At 37.1% G+C, this 16,959-nt stretch overlaps 5 protein-coding genes across 5 annotated transcripts; 2 read left to right on the forward strand and 3 right to left on the reverse strand.

Annotated features, from left to right (window-relative positions):
* Positions 1–587: 587 nt before the first annotated feature.
* Positions 588–1,237, reverse strand: LOC124864329 (hemoglobin embryonic subunit alpha-like). The gene is made up of 3 exons (XM_047359086.1): positions 1,136–1,237; positions 847–1,054; positions 588–749 (listed from the first exon to the last, which is right to left on the reverse strand). The coding sequence occupies exons 1-3, from the start codon at positions 1,228–1,230 to the stop codon at positions 621–623; spliced, it is 432 nt and encodes a 143-aa protein (XP_047215042.1). The 5' UTR covers positions 1,231–1,237; the 3' UTR covers positions 588–620.
* A 1,691-nt stretch (positions 1,238–2,928) lies between these two features.
* On the forward strand, positions 2,929–3,659 carry LOC124864326 (hemoglobin subunit beta-like). Its single transcript, XM_047359083.1, has 3 exons — positions 2,929–3,077; positions 3,166–3,388; positions 3,471–3,659. Exons 1-3 carry the CDS (start codon positions 2,986–2,988, stop codon positions 3,597–3,599), a joined length of 444 nt encoding a protein of 147 aa, XP_047215039.1. The 5' UTR covers positions 2,929–2,985; the 3' UTR covers positions 3,600–3,659.
* Positions 3,660–6,046: 2,387 nt separating this feature from the next.
* LOC124864327 (hemoglobin subunit beta-like) lies at positions 6,047–6,667 on the reverse strand. Its single transcript, XM_047359084.1, has 3 exons — positions 6,576–6,667; positions 6,265–6,487; positions 6,047–6,182 (listed from the first exon to the last, which is right to left on the reverse strand). The coding sequence occupies exons 1-3, from the start codon at positions 6,665–6,667 to the stop codon at positions 6,054–6,056; spliced, it is 444 nt and encodes a 147-aa protein (XP_047215040.1). The 3' UTR covers positions 6,047–6,053.
* Positions 6,668–9,175: 2,508 nt separating this feature from the next.
* LOC124864328 (hemoglobin subunit alpha-A) lies at positions 9,176–10,016 on the reverse strand. The gene is made up of 3 exons (XM_047359085.1): positions 9,879–10,016; positions 9,565–9,772; positions 9,176–9,418 (listed from the first exon to the last, which is right to left on the reverse strand). The coding sequence occupies exons 1-3, from the start codon at positions 9,971–9,973 to the stop codon at positions 9,290–9,292; spliced, it is 432 nt and encodes a 143-aa protein (XP_047215041.1). The 5' UTR covers positions 9,974–10,016; the 3' UTR covers positions 9,176–9,289.
* Positions 10,017–15,681: 5,665 nt separating this feature from the next.
* Positions 15,682–16,563, forward strand: LOC124864437 (hemoglobin subunit beta-A-like). Its single transcript, XM_047359214.1, has 3 exons — positions 15,682–15,843; positions 15,983–16,205; positions 16,315–16,563. The coding sequence occupies exons 1-3, from the start codon at positions 15,752–15,754 to the stop codon at positions 16,444–16,446; spliced, it is 447 nt and encodes a 148-aa protein (XP_047215170.1). The 5' UTR covers positions 15,682–15,751; the 3' UTR covers positions 16,447–16,563.
* Positions 16,564–16,959: the final 396 nt, after the last annotated feature.

A 16,959-nucleotide genomic window follows, 5' to 3' on the forward strand; every position in this document is an offset into this window, starting at 1 on the left:
GCTTTTTGCGTCTATTTGTCATATTTACTCTCATAATAATGTTAAATAAAAGGACCCCATGAAAAGAAGGAATATCTATTAAGAGGATTTCCACGAAGTTGTTGAGGACTTCATTTTTTTGCATCAACCTCCTGTTTTTAAAGCTGCTGAGCCTTTGTCCTTCTGTCTTTAGACTTTCACTGTTTGTATTTGTCATTTTGCACATACATATCTCATTAGCCTGTTTTACCAAACTTAAGTGAAGACAGAGGAAGAACATTGCATATAAACAAAACACAAACTCCAATAGATTCATTATAGAATATGTTACTTTCAAAGTACTTCTTAGTTATTGAAATTGTGTTTCAGTGTTATTGTTAAATTAAAACAGAGTAAAACACATAGTAAGTCATTTTAAAAATGGGCTCTAGGTGAACTTTAGCTCTTTCTTACAATCAAAAGATCCATACTTTTGTCATATTTGCCATTTAAACCTTGATATAAGGGAATGTACAAAACAAACATACAACACCACACAAACTCCATCAAAGATTTAACTAAATTCAATGTTTTATTCAAGTTTAAAACAGACAAAAGCAAGAGCACCATGCTGTCCACCATCTCCTGCTCCAGTTTGCAGTTTATCTGTATTTCTCAGACAGAGCACGGGCCACAGCAGCCAGGAATTTATCCATGGCCACATGGACCTCAGGGGTGAAGTCGGTGGGGAACATGATGGCCAAGACCACAAGGATGTTGTGGGAGAGGATCTGTGGAGAAAAATGAAATATAAAAATCCTGACATCAGTTTCTGTGTAAGATTTCTGTTGCATTTCAATCAACTGCAGCAAGCGAGCTGCTTCTTACCTTGAAGTTGGAGGGATCCACTCTCAGAGTGAAGGCATGCAGCTCACTGAGGCTAAGGAGACCTGATGTCAGATCGTCGATTTTGGCCACAGCATCAGCAACTCCAGCCATCACTGTGGCTCCGTGCTTCACAACCGGGGCAGAGCCAGGGCTCAGGTCCTTCCAGTGGGAGAAGTAGGTCTTGGTCTGTGGGTAAACCGCCAGCATCCTGTGTAAAACAAAGAACACAAACATTTTAAACAAATGCAATAAATACCGACCCTATTTATGACTATAGAGCCATGTTTACCTGGACAGAGCATCTGCGCCAATGGCCTCACCATTGGAAGATACTTTGGCCCAGAAAGTCTTCACTGTTTTCTTGTCCTTGGCTGAGAGACTCATCTTTCCAGCTGATTTAGTCTAGGTTTGAATGTGGTGTTTAGCACAAGCATATGAGCTTTTATAGATGGAACTGGACAGGGACACACCCTGGTCACCTCTGAGATATCTGCACTCAGAGGTGTTCCAGTTAAGATATGAGATAAGGAAAAAACTGAGCAGTAACGGTCACTCTGGAGACCCAAGTATTACACAAACACCACTAGCTGGAAATCACTAAATTTACAAATGAGGAAAAATTGGCCAGCAGATAACTTAAAGGTAAATTTACCAATAAAATAAATAATGAATTTTATTTTTAATAGCTGATGATGAAAAATCTCAGATAACAAAAAAAAAATGCTTCGAATATTGGTGAATATTTTTTATGCTACAGATACATTCTAAATCTGCTCTGGGAGATGTCAACATTTATTTATTAATTAATTTATTTATAAATAAAACTACAAAGGAAAGAGTAATATGTACTGTATCTAAGGAAGGCAACAAATTGGTGGAAATTTGGAACTAAATGTTTTCTTCAACTTTTTTAATATATACATTCTTAATAAAGAATTTATAAAGACGTCTAGAACGGCAGTTCTGTCCAGGGACGTTGGACTGCCTTGTTCATTACCCCAAAAAAGTTATTTACACTGCGATAATCTAACATAGCTACAAAAAGGGAAGCAGCTCAGTTAGAGCAGCTGATTGCGAGCCTGGTGCGTGGGCGTTCACGGGGACTGGTGAAAGCAAAGTAGCATAAACCAGCCTGAAGTTAGCCGTGAAACCTGACTCCTGAATCAGATTGAGCTAATTGTAAGTTACAGCTAATCATTTATTCTTCCAGTAAAGCAACACGTTGAGGTTTCCTCTAATGAAGATCTTCAGGGTCATGATGAGGGAGAGAGCAGAGGGAATTTCACTTGAGCTACAGTTAAGTGGACTGGCCGTCAGAGAAACCAGTAGGACTCCTCTCTGGGAGCTTCTAGCTCAGTGGTGTCCAAACCTTTTTTTTTTTAAATAAAAAACTTTAAATGCCACAATCTACGCTGATGTAATGTATAATGTAAAAAAAAAAAAAAATTTATCAGCGACTTTTACTTGGTTTTAAAAATTAAAACCAAGTAAAAGTATTCTACGCCTTTCTTATTTGGTTCACAATAATTCACATTTATTCAAAAACCCAGCATAGGGAGAGAACCATTATTACATTTCCTATATTATTTTAATTTTAAATTACTTATAAACTGTCATTGTCATTGTAAAATTAAACTGTTTTGGGCCTGGGCTAAGGCCTCAAAGTTTCAGGATCCTAACAATACCTCTGCCCTGACTTTTATTTGTTGCTTATTTTTGTTTTTCCATTGGTCCTTTATCAGGCAGATATTTTGATGGAGTATAACTTATAAAAAAGTGCACGGCAAAATTTCTATTAAGGAATTGATAGTATAGGCATTAAGTTAGTCTCATTGTACTCTGGAACAATGAAAGAGTTCATGTCTTCAGGCCCAGTTCTTATTTTATTGAAAATTCTCTGTTGCTTCAGTCATGAAATACGTTTTTTTCCAACATCTTGCACGATTTGCGCAATGGTCATTTGGTGTTTTCTTAGCAGTTCCAAATATCCATGTATCAAGAAGCTAAGACGTAACCTCTATCCAACTCCACCCATCTGATAACTCTGGGAGGAGCAGAAACTGACTGGATATAAGTTGGATCTTCTGGGCCTGCTGACAGACACTTGACAAAGGGAACGAGCAAGCAAAAGAAGCCAAAATGGTTAAATGGACAGACTTTGAGCGAGCCACCATCCAGGACATCTTCTCCAAAATTGATTATGAGGTTGTTGGTCCTGCGGCTTTCTCCAGGTAAAAAATGTTTTCCTTTCTTCACCCAAAAATGGAATCACTTGTGGTTTAAAAATGTTTCTTAAATGATCTCTTTATGCCTCCTCAGGTGTCTGATTGTCTACCCCTGGACTCAGAGGTACTTTGGTGGATTTGGAAACCTCTACAATGCTGCTGCTATAACATCAAACCCCAAAGTGGCAGCTCACGGAAAGGTTGTCATCGCAGGTCTGGAGAAAGCCGTGAAAAACATGGACGACATCAAGACCACATACAAAGACCTGAGCGTGCTCCACTCTGAGAAACTGCAAGTGGACCCTGACAACTTCAATGTAAAGCTGTTCACCTTCACTGATTATAACACTGTTGTAAATGTTGCTGCTGCTTTCTGACGCATGTTGTTTTCTGTTGCAGCTCCTGGCAGACTGCCTGACCGTTGTTGTAGCTGGTCAGATGGGGGCAGCCTTCACCCCTGAAGTCCATGCAGCTTTCCAGAAGTTCCTGGCTGTGGTGGTGGCTTCCCTGAGAAGGCAATACTACTAGACAGCCTCACATCTTACAAAAAGAGATTGTATAAATAAAATAAGTCATTTTTTAAAATTATTTTGCTGTTTCCATTTGTTTCTCATGGCATAGAAACTGATATTTAAATGTCTATTTTCACTTGTAACTCTAATTAATTAATTTAAAGTACAATTAATTTAAAATTCATTTACAACAGCATAAATGTCTAAACTAATTTCCATCCACAGATGAAACTATTTAAAAAACATAAAATAGATCTCTCTAAAAGTGTGACATTTTTCCTGTTCATGTGTGTGTGATGCGCAGAAATTCATATTGACATTATTTGAATTTGTAAATATCTCATTCTTAGCGGTGGTCTGCTGGTGTAAATTCTGCATGTCTGTGCACAACTCTTGGTTATTAGGTTTGGGGAAAATTAAATAAAGGGCGTGACTTCTGGCTACTGAAACTATAGGATGCATGTTGAGTCTCGTTGATAAACTTTCACAGTCAGATTTGGCTTTGCAACACGAATAATAAGGTTTTTTTTACTGTAATGTGATCTTTAAAAGTTCCAAATATTACTGTAAAAAAAAAGTTATGTATTTTATACAGAACTAAATCCACATTTAACGCCACACTGAGAATTAAAATTCCTATTGGATTATAGCTTCAATATTTAAGTTTGGATATATGAACCAAACCTTATATGAAACAATGAAGTCCAGTCTAGGGATTCCCAGGTGTTTAGGCTACTTTTTCTCCAAGAGCAAGAAAGAAAAAGCAAAGCAAACCAAATCAATTCATTCATTCTATTTTCTATACTTACTAAGAAAACAAAAATAATAGCCGTAATTATCCTCAGTCTTCACGTTGTAAAAAATGTAAAAGCGCATGTTAATTCACTTTTTACAAATAGTTATAGGAACTTAATTCCATTAAACTGTTTTATAAAATTAACTTTTTTGTTTTAAATAAACTGAAATTTTGGGATATTCATTAAGTTTTGATCAATTTTAAAAAAGCTTATTCGAACTTGTTTGCTTTGGATTCATGACAGATTTACTAAAGGGTGGAGACTAGTTTAGTTTGTGGTTATAGTAAACAGCATTATGCTCTAATAAATTGATTATTCTAAATAAACTATCGTAGAATTTTTTTTTTTATCATCTCAAAACATGGCAGATGTGCAGGTTGATACAAATTAAAACGGCACATTTTTGATCATTGATCAGTAAAGGTTGTATTTTATCTAAAATGTTGGAAAAAGAACAAAGAACAAGAATGTTGCGTGACCAGAACCAGGAGATCGTGACCTCAAACAGATGCAGATGTGATGCTATGCTCGCTCAGATGTCCACTGGATCCTCAGAGGTTGAAGTACCACCACATCCTGGTGAGACATTGGCAACTGGACTTTGATGAGGGCAGAGATTCAGGAACTCCTGGAATGCAGCTACACCAGGAAGCCAAATGAAAAAGACTACATGCAGATAATACAAGACTGTGGTTAAAGTTGTGAAACACTGTGTTGCTTGTGAGCCAATATTACTTAAATTGTAAAGTAATGAGGTTCCTTAAATAAACTCTGTTGATTAATCTAGGCTTTAAGTTTGGTGTGGCTAAGTGGGAAGACTGGTGGTCAGGTTTGATTTCAGCTTTCCCCAAGACAAGATGATGCCTCCTTGGTAACTCAGCCCCTTTGAGTGTCCCCAACTAAAATATAGAGATTTTTTGCATAGAGGAAAACTGTGTTTAAAAGCCAAATGGCAGCATTTCAGTAAACAAGAAACCTTTAGGTTAACGTAAATAAATCAACATAAATTCAATAGCTCAGGTAAATTCAGTTTTCTCAACTTTATTCACATAAAGTGCTATAAATTCAAACAATGTCAGCCATGTTTACACTGTTTAAAAGTTAATATTTTATTTGCTTGAGTTAATTAACTGAAGGCAGCAAGTTTCCTTAAGGGGTCTGAGTTGAACTCGCACATCTAGTTGCACACATGATGCTTGGGTTAGGGTTATATTCATCTTGCCCCTTATGTCTTTTCTTAATTTATACAAAACAATTACCATTTTTATTAAGCCTTTGAAGAACAAAGCAGTTTTAAATCTACTTAATTTATAAAGAGCTTTAGCCTTTTAGTCATGAGAACCTTTACAAATATGTGCAATTTGAACAAACCTTATTTCTAATGCATGGCTAAGAGGCTACAAACGTATTAGTGTTATGAGTGAATGATGTGGTTATTGATATTAGTTTTCTTATTTTTAATAAATCAAGAATAAGAGGTTTTTAGATAGTTAGAGAGTTACCATTGAAATTATCATGTGGAGGTTTCTAAAGGATTATGTTAATGTATGACATTTTCTTTTTTTTTTGCTATGATCACAAAGAAAAGCACAGATGACCAAACAATTAGTGAGATTCTTCATTTATTTACTTTGAAAGAAACAAAGCATAAAGGTTTTCTCTGTTAAGGCTGTCTAGTAGTACTGCTTTCTCAGGGAAGCCACCACCACAGCCAGGAACTTCTGGAAAGCTGCATGGACTTCAGGGGTGAAGGCTGCCCCCATCTGACCAGCTACAACAACGGTCAGGCAGTCTGCCAGGAGCTGCAACAGAAAACAACATGTGTCAGAAAGCAGCAGCAACATTTACAACAGTGTTATAATCAGTGAAGGTGAACAGCTTTACATTGAAGTTGTCAGGGTCCACTTGCAGTTTCTCAGAGTGGAGCACGCTCAGGTCTTTGTATGTGGTCTTGATGTCGTCCATGTTTTTCACGGCTTTCTCCAGACCTGCGATGACAACCTTTCCGTGAGCTGCCACTTTGGGGTTTGATGTTATAGCAGCAGCATTGTAGAGGTTTCCAAATCCACCAAAGTACCTCTGAGTCCAGGGGTAGACAATCAGACACCTGAGGAGGCATAAAGAGATCATTTAAGAAACATTTTTAAACCACAAGTGATTCCATTTTTGGGTGAAGAAAGGAAAACATTTTTTACCTGGAGAAAGCCGCAGGACCAACAACCTCATAATCAATTTTGGAGAAGATGTCCTGGATGGTGGCTCGCTCAAAGTCTGTCCATTTAACCATTTTGGAGTTCTTATTTTTTTGTAGATTTGCTTCGTTTGTCTGGCGTGGGCCAGCAGGCTCATTACACCTATCTTATATAGGTTCCACTCCTCCCATAGTTATCAAAGTGGAGTTTGACAGGGTTTCAGATAAAAGTTGATTTATGGATTTGCAAAACCTTTAAGTTGAGACAAGAAGTGCACAGTTTGAGTTATCTCTGGAGCTAGAACATAATCTAAGGGGATACTTGCAAAATGGGGTTTCCACAGGTAATTTATATAGGATGTTTGTGAAAATTATAGTTCAAAGTTTTTTTGTGGTATTTTTTTCCTGACCTACCTTGTTGTATGTTTTTATTTCGAAGCTCTGATTGCATTGTGTACAATTTAACATATTTATTATTTATTTAATTATAAACATATTATTAAGCTTATATTTTAGTGGCTTTGCAGCAGCTTTAAAAACAAAGTAATTCATCAGCATGTGGGAAAATTGTTTAGATTTAAGACAAGACATCATTAATAGTTTGCAAACTGACTGCAGGAAATGTTTGTCTGATAGAAAGATGTTTTGTATCACATCAAATAAAATCAAGCACATAAAAGACAAAACAACTAAAAAGTCATTAGTGTAACAAGATGGGGTAGTGGGTGTTTTTCTAACTCCTCAAAACCTTTCCTGCTTTAAATGTTGCTTTCACTTAGATTTATTGCGAGCAGTTCTCTTGAACATCTACATTCACACCTTTGCATTTGCAATATTTTAATCGTAGACATGTAGGTTTCAGCTATGAACTGCTTCCCTTTGTACCATTTAATTATTGTAAATATGCAAACATGCAGTCATTACTAGGCATGACATGCAAAGCATCTGTTCTGTTTGTACAGTTATTGTTCAGGCTGCAAATCATTTATCGTTGGGTTTTGTTTGCTTGAGGCTGCCTTTTTGTCTACAAATCACAATTTCTTTTACTGAAAATAAAACTGAGGTTGAAGCATTATCCCAAACTGAAGGTGTTAAACTGCATAAGTAGAGGGCGCTACAATGCCAAGACACTTGTAGCTGAAGATCACTAAACAACTTGCATTGGTATTAGCAGTGCATGTAAAAACGTACAAAAAATCTCTTTTGTGGTCCAAGACTAAGACCCCATCATTTTAATGTGATACATATTAATATAGCATACCTTTCCCATTTTTTCTTTCCTTTCATTATTTATTTATTTAGTAAGATTCCAGATCAATGGCAGCCACATAAACATCACAGAACCTGAGAGACGATGACAGAGTGAAACCCTCCCAACAAACCCTCACTGCAACAGGAGCTGAGGTCCAGTTTGCTGTTGACCATCTTTGCTGTAAAGTTAAAACAAATACAACGACTGCATATTGTCTCCACATGTAATAAGTCTTATCTTATGCCACAGATCTTTTTATCAAGCTCCATAACGTGGTTCTTAAAGTTCTTAAAGTATAATTATCTATATATATCTATATATCTATATATGTGCAAATGTTTTAGGCTGGTGTGAAAAAATGCTGTAAACAAAGAATGCTTTCAAAAATGGAAATGTTAATCATTTATTTTCATCAACAAAATGCAGTGAATGCACAAAAGAGAAATCTAAATCAAATCAATGTTGTTTCAAACATCTTGGAGAACTAACCACAGATCTTCCGTGGATGTAGGCTTTCTCACATCCTGCTGTCACTTCATGTAATCCCAGACACACTTGATGATGTTGAGATCAGGGCTCTGTGGGGGCCATACCATCACTTCCAGTAAGTCTTGTTCTTCTTTACGCTGAAGATAGTTCTTCAGTTTGCACAGCACTGTGTATATGTGGATATATATATATATATATATATATATATATATATATATATATATATGTTTGTGTGTTGCCCTGTGATGGACTGGCGACCTGTCCAGGGTGTACCCAGCCTCTCGCCCATAGACTGCTGGAGATAGGCACCAGCTCCCCCGCGACCCACTATGGAATAAGCAGTAGAAAATGACTGACTGACTGACTATATATATATATATAGTCTGATTAAGAGTACTTTAATATAATAAATAACCTTTAAGCATTTATAAAACATATCTTTCAAAAAGTCCACATTTCGGTATTAAAACGTTTTTTTTTTATTGGTCTGATGTAATATTCTAGCTAATCTCCCAGTCCTTTACTATGACAGCTTTTATATATTCTAGCTGTAAGCAGACAATCCTCATAATTACTGCAGAATGCAGCAATGACAGGGCTTAATGATTTGAAATATATTTATTATATTTTAGGGATGATTAAATCAGCTAATACATTTGACATTTTCTTGCTTTCATTAAGTGTTTATTATTTCATATAATTTAATATTAGTATAATGTTTCTAATTTTATATATACCAAAAATTACTTTTATTACCCTTCTGTGTGAATATTAGGAAACATAAAGTTCATCTGAGGATGTTACCGTCACTTTGTAGGTGAGGTGCAGAAGACAGAAAAGAAGTCACAGCTTTTTATGGACAATTATTATTTATTTGATTTATTCAGCCAACCTTTTAAGTTCCAAGGTGGTGTTTAAGTTTTTTCTTGGATGACTTGCAGTTTATTGTGCAGTCGGTCCTCCTGAATGGCTGGATCTTAGCGGTATCTCTCAGACAGAGCTAGGGCCAAATTCTGCAGGAACTTGTCGACGGAGACATGGACCTCAGGGGTGAATTCATTGGGGTAGTACATGGCCAGCACCAGGATGATGTTGTGAGCGAGGATCTATTGCATAAGAAACAAACAATGCATAAAAGTGGGCAAGTCCCGCTTGTCCAATAACTTTTTTAAATATTGATATTGCATGCACAGCAAATTTTGACTTCATGATAAGACTTTCAGGGAACTCTACATGGTGTGTTTCTACTCACCCTGAAGTTGGCAGGGTCCACTCGGAGCTTGAAGGCATGCAGCTCGCTGAGCTTGGACAAACCACCAGTCAAGTCATCGATCTTTGAGACAGCGTCCGCAATGGCTCCCATGATTGTAGCCCCATGCTTCTTCACCTGTGCAGACTCAGGGCTCAGATCAGACCAGTGTGAAAAGTAGGTCTTGGTTTGCGGGTATGCAGTCAGCATCCTAGAAAACACACACAGCAATAAGTTGATCTGGATTAAAGAATAAAGCAATAAGCATGAGCTGTTTAAAATGAACAACTGAGGATAAAAAGAAAAAGAAAACCTACCTGACCAGGGCCTCGCCCCCTATCTCAGCAGTTTTAGGGGACACTTTGTCCCAGAAAGCCTTCACTACGGTCTTGTCCTTTCCAGAGAGACTCATTTCTGCCTTTTTTCAAGTTTTCTCAGCTGAAGGAAAAAACTCTGCTATAAAATTACTGGTGAAGACGATTTATAACTGTCTATGTTTTATATCAAGCCGAACTGCACCACACCCTATCAAATCCAGACCCCACCTCTTTGGCAGAAAGTACCAGAAGTTTCTTTAAGTCTTGAGATAAAAGATAACCCTTCCCTGTCTTTGAGCATATTTCTGATAACAGTTTATTTCAGTTTCTAAAAGTATATTGTGCAGTTTACTTTTTTAAATCCATCTCTACAAAACAAACAAACATAAATGAAAAGTTATGAAAAGTATTATGCCCAATGAGGAATTTTCCAATATACAATTTTTATATAATTTGATTTTGAAGAAAAGGATGAGTTGTTTGCATATCTCAAAAAGTTGTAACTGCATTTTATGAATTGGTTTCATTCACTGAAAAAAAAAAACTAAAACCATATGTTAAATTAATACCAGGAAGTGACACTAACTAATATAAATAAATATCATCATGAATAACCTAGCTGTTGATTTTGTATATTGTACATTTTAAAACAGCATTGAAGATATACAGGTCCTTCTCAAAATATTAGCATATTGTGATAAAGTTCATTATTTTCCATAATGTCATGATGAAAATTTAACATTCATATATTTTAGATTCATTGCACACTAACTGAAATATTTCAGGTCTTTTATTGTCTTAATACGGATGATTTTGGCATACAGCTCATGAAAACCCAAAATTCCTATCTCACAAAATTAGCATATCATTAAAAGGGTCTCTAAACGAGCTATGAACCTAATCATCTGAATCAACGAGTTAACTCTAAACGCCTGCAAAAGATTCCTGAGGCCTTTAAAACTCCCAGCCCGGTTCATCACTCAAAACCCTATTCATGGGTAAGACTGCCGACCTGACTGCTGTCCAGAAGGCCACTATTGACACCCTCAAGCAAGAGGGTAAGACACAGAAAGAAATTTCTGAACAAATAGGCTGTTCCCAGAGTGCTGTATCAAGGCACCTCAGTGGGAAGTCTGTGGGAAGGAAAAAGTGTGGCAGAAAACGCTGCACAACGAGAAGAGGTGACCGGACCCTGAGAAAGATTGTGGAGAAGGGCCGATTCCAGACCTTGGGGGACCTGCGGAAGCAGTGGACTGAGTCTGGAGTAGAAACATCCAGAGCCACCGTGCACAGGCGTGTGCAGGAAATGGGCTACAGGTGCTGCATACCCCAGGTCAAGCCACTTTTGAACCAGAAACAGCGGCAGAAGCGCCTGACCTGGGCTACAGAGAAGCAGCACTGGACTGTTGCTCAGTGGTCCAAAGTACTTTTTTCGGATGAAAGCAAATTCTGCATGTCATTCAGAAATCAAGGTGCCAGAGTCTGGAGGAAGACTGGGGAGAAGGAAATGCCAAAATGCCAGAAGTCCAGTGTCAAGTACCCACAGTCAGTGATGGTCTGGGGTGCCGTGTCAGCTGCTGGTGTTGGTCCACTGTGTTTTATCAAGGGCAGGGTCAATGCAGCTAGCTATCAGGAGATTTTGGAGCACTTCATGCTTCCATCTGCTGAAAAGCTTTCTGGAGATGAAGATTTCATTTTTCAGCACGACCTGGCACCTGCTCACAGTGCCAAAACCACTGGTAAATGGTTTACTGACCATGGTATCACTGTGCTCAATTGGCCTGCCAACTCTCCTGACCTGAACCCCATAGAGAATCTGTGGGATATTGTGAAGAGAACGTTGAGAGACTCAAGACCCAACACTCTGGATGAGCTAAAGGCCGCTATCGAAGCATCCTGGGCCTCCATAAGACCTCAGCAGTGCCACAGGCTGATTGCCTCCATGCCACGCCGCATTGAAGCAGTCATTTCTGCAAAAGGATTCCCGACCAAGTATTGAGTGCATAACTGTACATGATTATTTGAAGGTTGACGTTTTTTGTATTAAAAACACTTTTCTTTTATTGGTCGGATGAAATATGCTAATTTTGTGAGATAGGAATTTTGGGTTTTCATGAGCTGTATGCCACAATCATCCGTATTAAGACAATAAAAGACCTGAAATATTTCAGTTAGTGTGCAATGAATCTAAAATATATGAATGTTAAATTTTCATCATGACATTATGGAAAATAATTAACTTTATCACAATATGCTAATATTTTGAGAAGGACCAGTAATACACTGCTGGTCAAACGTTTTAAAACACCCTTCTCATTTAATAGTTTTCTTTATGTTTATGACTGTTTACAATGTATGTATATTCTCACTGAAGGCCACAAAACAGTGAATGAACACATATGCAATGATGTAGCAAACAAAAAATTGTAAAAAAGAACTTTGATTATGTTTTGTATTTTAGATTCTTTAAAGTAAAACCTTTGACAGGTAGTGTAAGTGTATATGTATATGTATGAAAAAAAGGTTCACACAGCAGCGCAGCCCTCCTCACACTGCTGAAAGACATCGTTTTGCAGGTTACGTTCACCTTTTGACATGAAGGGCCTCACAGTTCGTTGGGGAGTGATACATTATTTATCTGAATTTAATGATAACTTTCCCATTAAAACATACTGAACAGGGGTGTGAGTGTGTGTGTGTGTGTGGGGGGGGGGGGGGGGGGGGGGAGGCTCTTAAACGAGCATGTTATCGTTTCATGGGAGCGTGTTCTTTGATAAATTTTTTATGTCTCACAGTTTCTGGTCTGTACATAGATGATGAGGAAACATTAATGGACACATTAACACAATCATACTTGGAGGTTGTTTGAAATGAGGTATGATTTCATAATGATATGACTTATATATTTACCAACACTTTACCTGAGGGAGTGGAAAATTCCTGATTATGGCAAAACACATCATGAAAAAATGTGTGTTTATGAATGTAATTATAATATGTGTGTTATCATAGGCTTTATTATTTTTTAATGTAGCTGTTTATTGATCCAGCGAAATACCCTATATAAACATCCAGCTCCTAAGAATGTAGGATGATTTATCTTATGTCATAAAAAATAGTCTAAATTCAGAATCAAATTCAGCCTAACATAAAACTCACAAAGCTGATAACATAGTGTGAAGTTATCATCAACTTTTGTTTTTTAGAAAAAATCCATAAAAACACTATTCTTCAAATAAATTTTCAGTATTGTGCAAACGAGTCAAAATAGTTTCTTTGTCCAAAAGGTACCAGACATTTTTGTAATATTTTTGTCATCTTAATCAACAGGCTCATTGAAGATCTTTCTGAAGATATTTTAAAGTTCTTGCCCATCTTCATCAGAGTCCTTAACACCTGAGTCAGTACATAATGGATTTATTAGCCCAATATTCATTTTGAATATTTAGCTTTATTGTAATGTATCCTTTTTATGCCACTTTTTATAGGTGCCTTGTTTTTTACTTTTATGAATCTGGTTGATGTATTGATGCCACCAACAGAAGGTTATAACAGAAAAAGTACATCTGGCCTTTGCTCTTTGAACTTCAGCTGCTTTTTCTCTGATCATTTGTCCATTCCTTGTAACTGAGCGTGACAACAATGTTGAGCAGTGTGTACTTTAAATATTTGTGTGAAATGAACAAGCAGAGGTCCAAAAAAGTTTTCAAAGACACAGGAGAAATTCAATCAAAGACCTGGCACTGGCACTGTCTTCTTCCTTTGTATGTGGAGCTTTATGGTAATAACTCTTGGAAATCTATTTGCTGGCACTACAGTACTTTTATATGTCAGTCAAACTGTGTTATTTTTGGTGTTTATCATTGTATTGTAAGACATGGTAACACATTACATCACAAACTACATAAAGATTCAATTGAAAGTATTTTTTTGTTGTTGATTGTTACGCATAAACTCATTACTGGCTCAAACTGGTCAGAAACAAGCTGAAAAACTCCTTTAAAACTCTTCTCGCACTGGTGTGAAAATGAGTAGATTAAAATAGGTCTATTAGTTGAGACTGCTGTAATTTAAAGGCATACATTTAACAGGATTTTGTAATGAATCTTAGATTTACAGTTGGTACACCCAAGCATTAGCGGTTTATGACAGGTCTGTACAGGGGACAGCCCAAAAGAGAGGTTTCAGACACAGTCCACTTGTTTGAGTCTAGGTCCTTTAGAGGTGCAGTACAGACCGAAAGTTTAGACACACCTTCTCATTCAAAGAGTTGTCTTTATCAACAGAATGCCAAGAGCGTGCAGAGCAGTAATCAAAGCAAAAGGTGGCTACTTTGAAGAACCTAGAATATAAGACATATTTTCAGTTGTTTCACACTTTTTTGTTCAGTATATAATTCCACATGTGTTAATTCGTAGTTTTGATGCCTTCAGTGTGAAGCTACAATATTCATAGTCATGAAAATAAAGAAAACTCTTTGAATGAGAAGGTGTGTCCAAACTTTTGTTCTGTACTGAATCTGTTGTCTATACCTACTTATCTTTACAAAACTGCTGGTGCCAGTCTACAGCATCATTGGGCAAGAGGCAGGGGAACATCCTGGACAGGTCATCAGTCCATCACAGGGCCACACAAAGACACAGTACAAACAACATGCATGCACACACTCATACCTAAAAAGAGACCAATTGCCCTACCAGTCATGTGTTTTTCTATGGACTGTGAGAGGAAACAGGAGTACCCGGATAGAACCCACTCATGTGAGGAGAACGTGCAAACTCCATGCAGAAAGACCCAAGGCTACATTTTAAACCCTGGACTTTTTTGCTGTAAGGCAACAGGGCTACAAACTGTGTCGGCGTGCAGCCCAAATGTAGAATTAGGGCACTAAATTAATTTTTATAAAAATAGTTCTTGGGAGATATCTACAATATTCTTACTTCAACCATAGAATAAGATTTTGTTATCAAGATTGTTTTGCATAGATGTGCAAGTCAGCATAAGATATAGCGGTTAAAGTAACTCTGGATCTCACCATAATTTCCTACTCTTCTTTAATTGCCTCCATTAAGCTCATTTACTGTAATATTGAGTAACATATAAGGAACATAGATATTAACACCAAAAAAAAAAACCATCATCCCAGTCCTTTACTATGACAGCTATTATGTATGATTGAAACAAATTAAAGCTGATGTTTATTGCCAATAATTATTAAATAGACTAAAGTAACAGAGCAGCCTGCCCATATGATTATATAAAATACAGTATTTCAAAAATACCAAGATGTGTGAAACTGCAGATAAAAATGAAGAGAAATAGTAATGTTTATCAAAAGGCTTTTTTGTTCATATTTGATCAGAGCATATTGGCCTTTCTCTTGTTTGCTTAAACAGCGTAATGTATAGATGAGAAACCAAAATAACCCTCATGAGAGAATGTATGTAACCTATAAGAACAGTGATAGAAGAGTGTTTGTGAATCAATCTGACTGTTTTAGTAGATGTAGAACTCATTCTTGTTTAGATGTCATTAAAAGATCTGCAACATATGAAAAAGAGAGAAAATATTCAATGAAAATGTAATTTCTATAAAGTGGCATAAAATGTTACCCTTGATAAATTTATAAAACATGTTCATTTTCTTCTTATCAACCTTTTCCAGAAAGCCCAGCAGTGATCATATCAACGTTGTTAAGAGTATAACCCATCATGGCACTGACTTCTGTCCAATCAGGCACCTCCATAGCAGAGAGGAGTGGCACTGGGAAATTAATAAAAAGCTCTAAGATTACATCCACAAAAAGTTTTCTAAAAGACCTGAGACATTTTAAATTATTCTCTGTAGAGAAAAGACAAATTTAATTCATCACAATGGTCGAGTGGACAGACACTGAGCGCAAGGCCATCACAACTCTGTGGGGAATGATCAATGTGGGTGAGATTGGACCCCAGGCTCTGAACAGGTGACATTTTCATTCATTTATCCATTATCTTCTTAAGGTATAACACATTTTGACATGATCTGGTAGCATGCCCCTAGTACTGAATTTGATTTTACATGTTGCAATTATGTTAACCTTTAAAATTTGTCTCTTGAATCAGGCTTCTGGTTGTGTATCCCTGGACCCAGAGACATTTTGGATCATTCGGCAACCTGTCAACCTACGCTGCCATCGTCGGAAATGCCAAGGTCGCCAATCATGGAAAAACTGTGATGGGTGGTTTGGAAATTGCTGTGAAGAACTTGGACAACATCAAGAACGCCTATGCCAAACTGAGCGTTATGCACTCTGAGAAGCTCCATGTGGATCCAGACAACTTCAGGGTATGTTGCAAACTCTGAGGCTCTCATGTTGAAAAGCACATTTTAATGCTTTCATTTCACCAGTCATGATGTCCCTACCACTGTTATTGCACTACTTTTCTCATTTCAGGCTCTTGCTGAATGCATCTCAGTGGTTGTGGCAGCCAAGTTTGGCCCCAGTGTCTTCACCCCTGGTTTCCAGGAAGCCTGGCAAAAGTTCTTGGCTGTGGTGGTCTCCGCCCTGGGCAGACAGTACCATTAAGCAAAAATAAAAATATGCAACAGTCTTTGACTTGCAACATTTCTTGGGAAGTTTCCAAAATCCACTTTTTGCTTGTTTGAAGCTGTTGCAAACTGCAAATAAAAATTGAAAATCCTAGCCTATATGCCTTTGTTTATTATTGTTTGTTTAAAGTAGCTTTGAATTTCATTTAATCACTTTTCAGTCTGTAGTTTATATATGAAGGGTCAAGAAGAAAGAATAATCCTTGGAAGTCTACCACAATTATTTGAACACAAAATGCAGGAATATGTCAGTACCAATAGAGCTACCTGCTAAAACACACATCCGTCTCAGAAAGCACTGGCGGTTTAAAATCTTTCTTTCAATGAAATATATACTGCTCAATAAGATATATATTTTTTTAGATTGGACAACAAAAACTACTGGATAAGTGCTGCAACCTTCTAGTTTGATATCAAAGGGTGTGGCAAACTGAAATTAATGATAAGTCATCAAAAATAGTGCAGGCTCCTGTGAGTGCAACGTCTTCTA

Source organism: Girardinichthys multiradiatus, chromosome Y (genome assembly GCF_021462225.1).
Source record: "Girardinichthys multiradiatus isolate DD_20200921_A chromosome Y, DD_fGirMul_XY1, whole genome shotgun sequence".
Classification (NCBI taxonomy): Eukaryota; Metazoa; Chordata; class Actinopteri; order Cyprinodontiformes; family Goodeidae; genus Girardinichthys; species Girardinichthys multiradiatus.

Bases quoted from the DNA above. Each gene is read 5' to 3' on its own strand.
- LOC124864327 (XM_047359084.1), bottom strand. From the start codon at position 6,667: ATGGTTAAATGGACAGACTTTGAGCGAGCCACCATCCAGGACATCTTC. The intron at 6,488-6,575 runs GTAAAAAATGTT...ATGCCTCCTCAG, and splicing joins GGTCCTGCGGCTTTCTCCAG to GTGTCTGATTGTCTACCCCT. The intron at 6,183-6,264 runs GTAAAGCTGTTC...TTTCTGTTGCAG, and splicing joins TGGACCCTGACAACTTCAAT to CTCCTGGCAGACTGCCTGAC.
- LOC124864437 (XM_047359214.1), top strand. From the start codon at position 15,752: ATGGTCGAGTGGACAGACACTGAGCGCAAGGCCATCACAACTCTGTGG. The intron at 15,844-15,982 runs GTGACATTTTCA...CTCTTGAATCAG, and splicing joins GGACCCCAGGCTCTGAACAG to GCTTCTGGTTGTGTATCCCT. The intron at 16,206-16,314 runs GTATGTTGCAAA...TTCTCATTTCAG, and splicing joins TGGATCCAGACAACTTCAGG to GCTCTTGCTGAATGCATCTC.
- LOC124864329 (XM_047359086.1), bottom strand. From the start codon at position 1,230: ATGAGTCTCTCAGCCAAGGACAAGAAAACAGTGAAGACTTTCTGGGCC. The intron at 1,055-1,135 runs GTAAACATGGCT...TGTTTTACACAG, and splicing joins GGCGCAGATGCTCTGTCCAG to GATGCTGGCGGTTTACCCAC. The intron at 750-846 runs GTAAGAAGCAGC...TTTTCTCCACAG, and splicing joins TGGATCCCTCCAACTTCAAG to ATCCTCTCCCACAACATCCT.
- LOC124864326 (XM_047359083.1), top strand. From the start codon at position 2,986: ATGGTTAAATGGACAGACTTTGAGCGAGCCACCATCCAGGACATCTTC. The intron at 3,078-3,165 runs GTAAAAAATGTT...ATGCCTCCTCAG, and splicing joins GGTCCTGCGGCTTTCTCCAG to GTGTCTGATTGTCTACCCCT. The intron at 3,389-3,470 runs GTAAAGCTGTTC...TTTCTGTTGCAG, and splicing joins TGGACCCTGACAACTTCAAT to CTCCTGGCAGACTGCCTGAC.
- LOC124864328 (XM_047359085.1), bottom strand. From the start codon at position 9,973: ATGAGTCTCTCTGGAAAGGACAAGACCGTAGTGAAGGCTTTCTGGGAC. The intron at 9,773-9,878 runs GTAGGTTTTCTT...TGTGTTTTCTAG, and splicing joins GGGGGCGAGGCCCTGGTCAG to GATGCTGACTGCATACCCGC. The intron at 9,419-9,564 runs GTGAGTAGAAAC...CTTATGCAATAG, and splicing joins TGGACCCTGCCAACTTCAGG to ATCCTCGCTCACAACATCAT.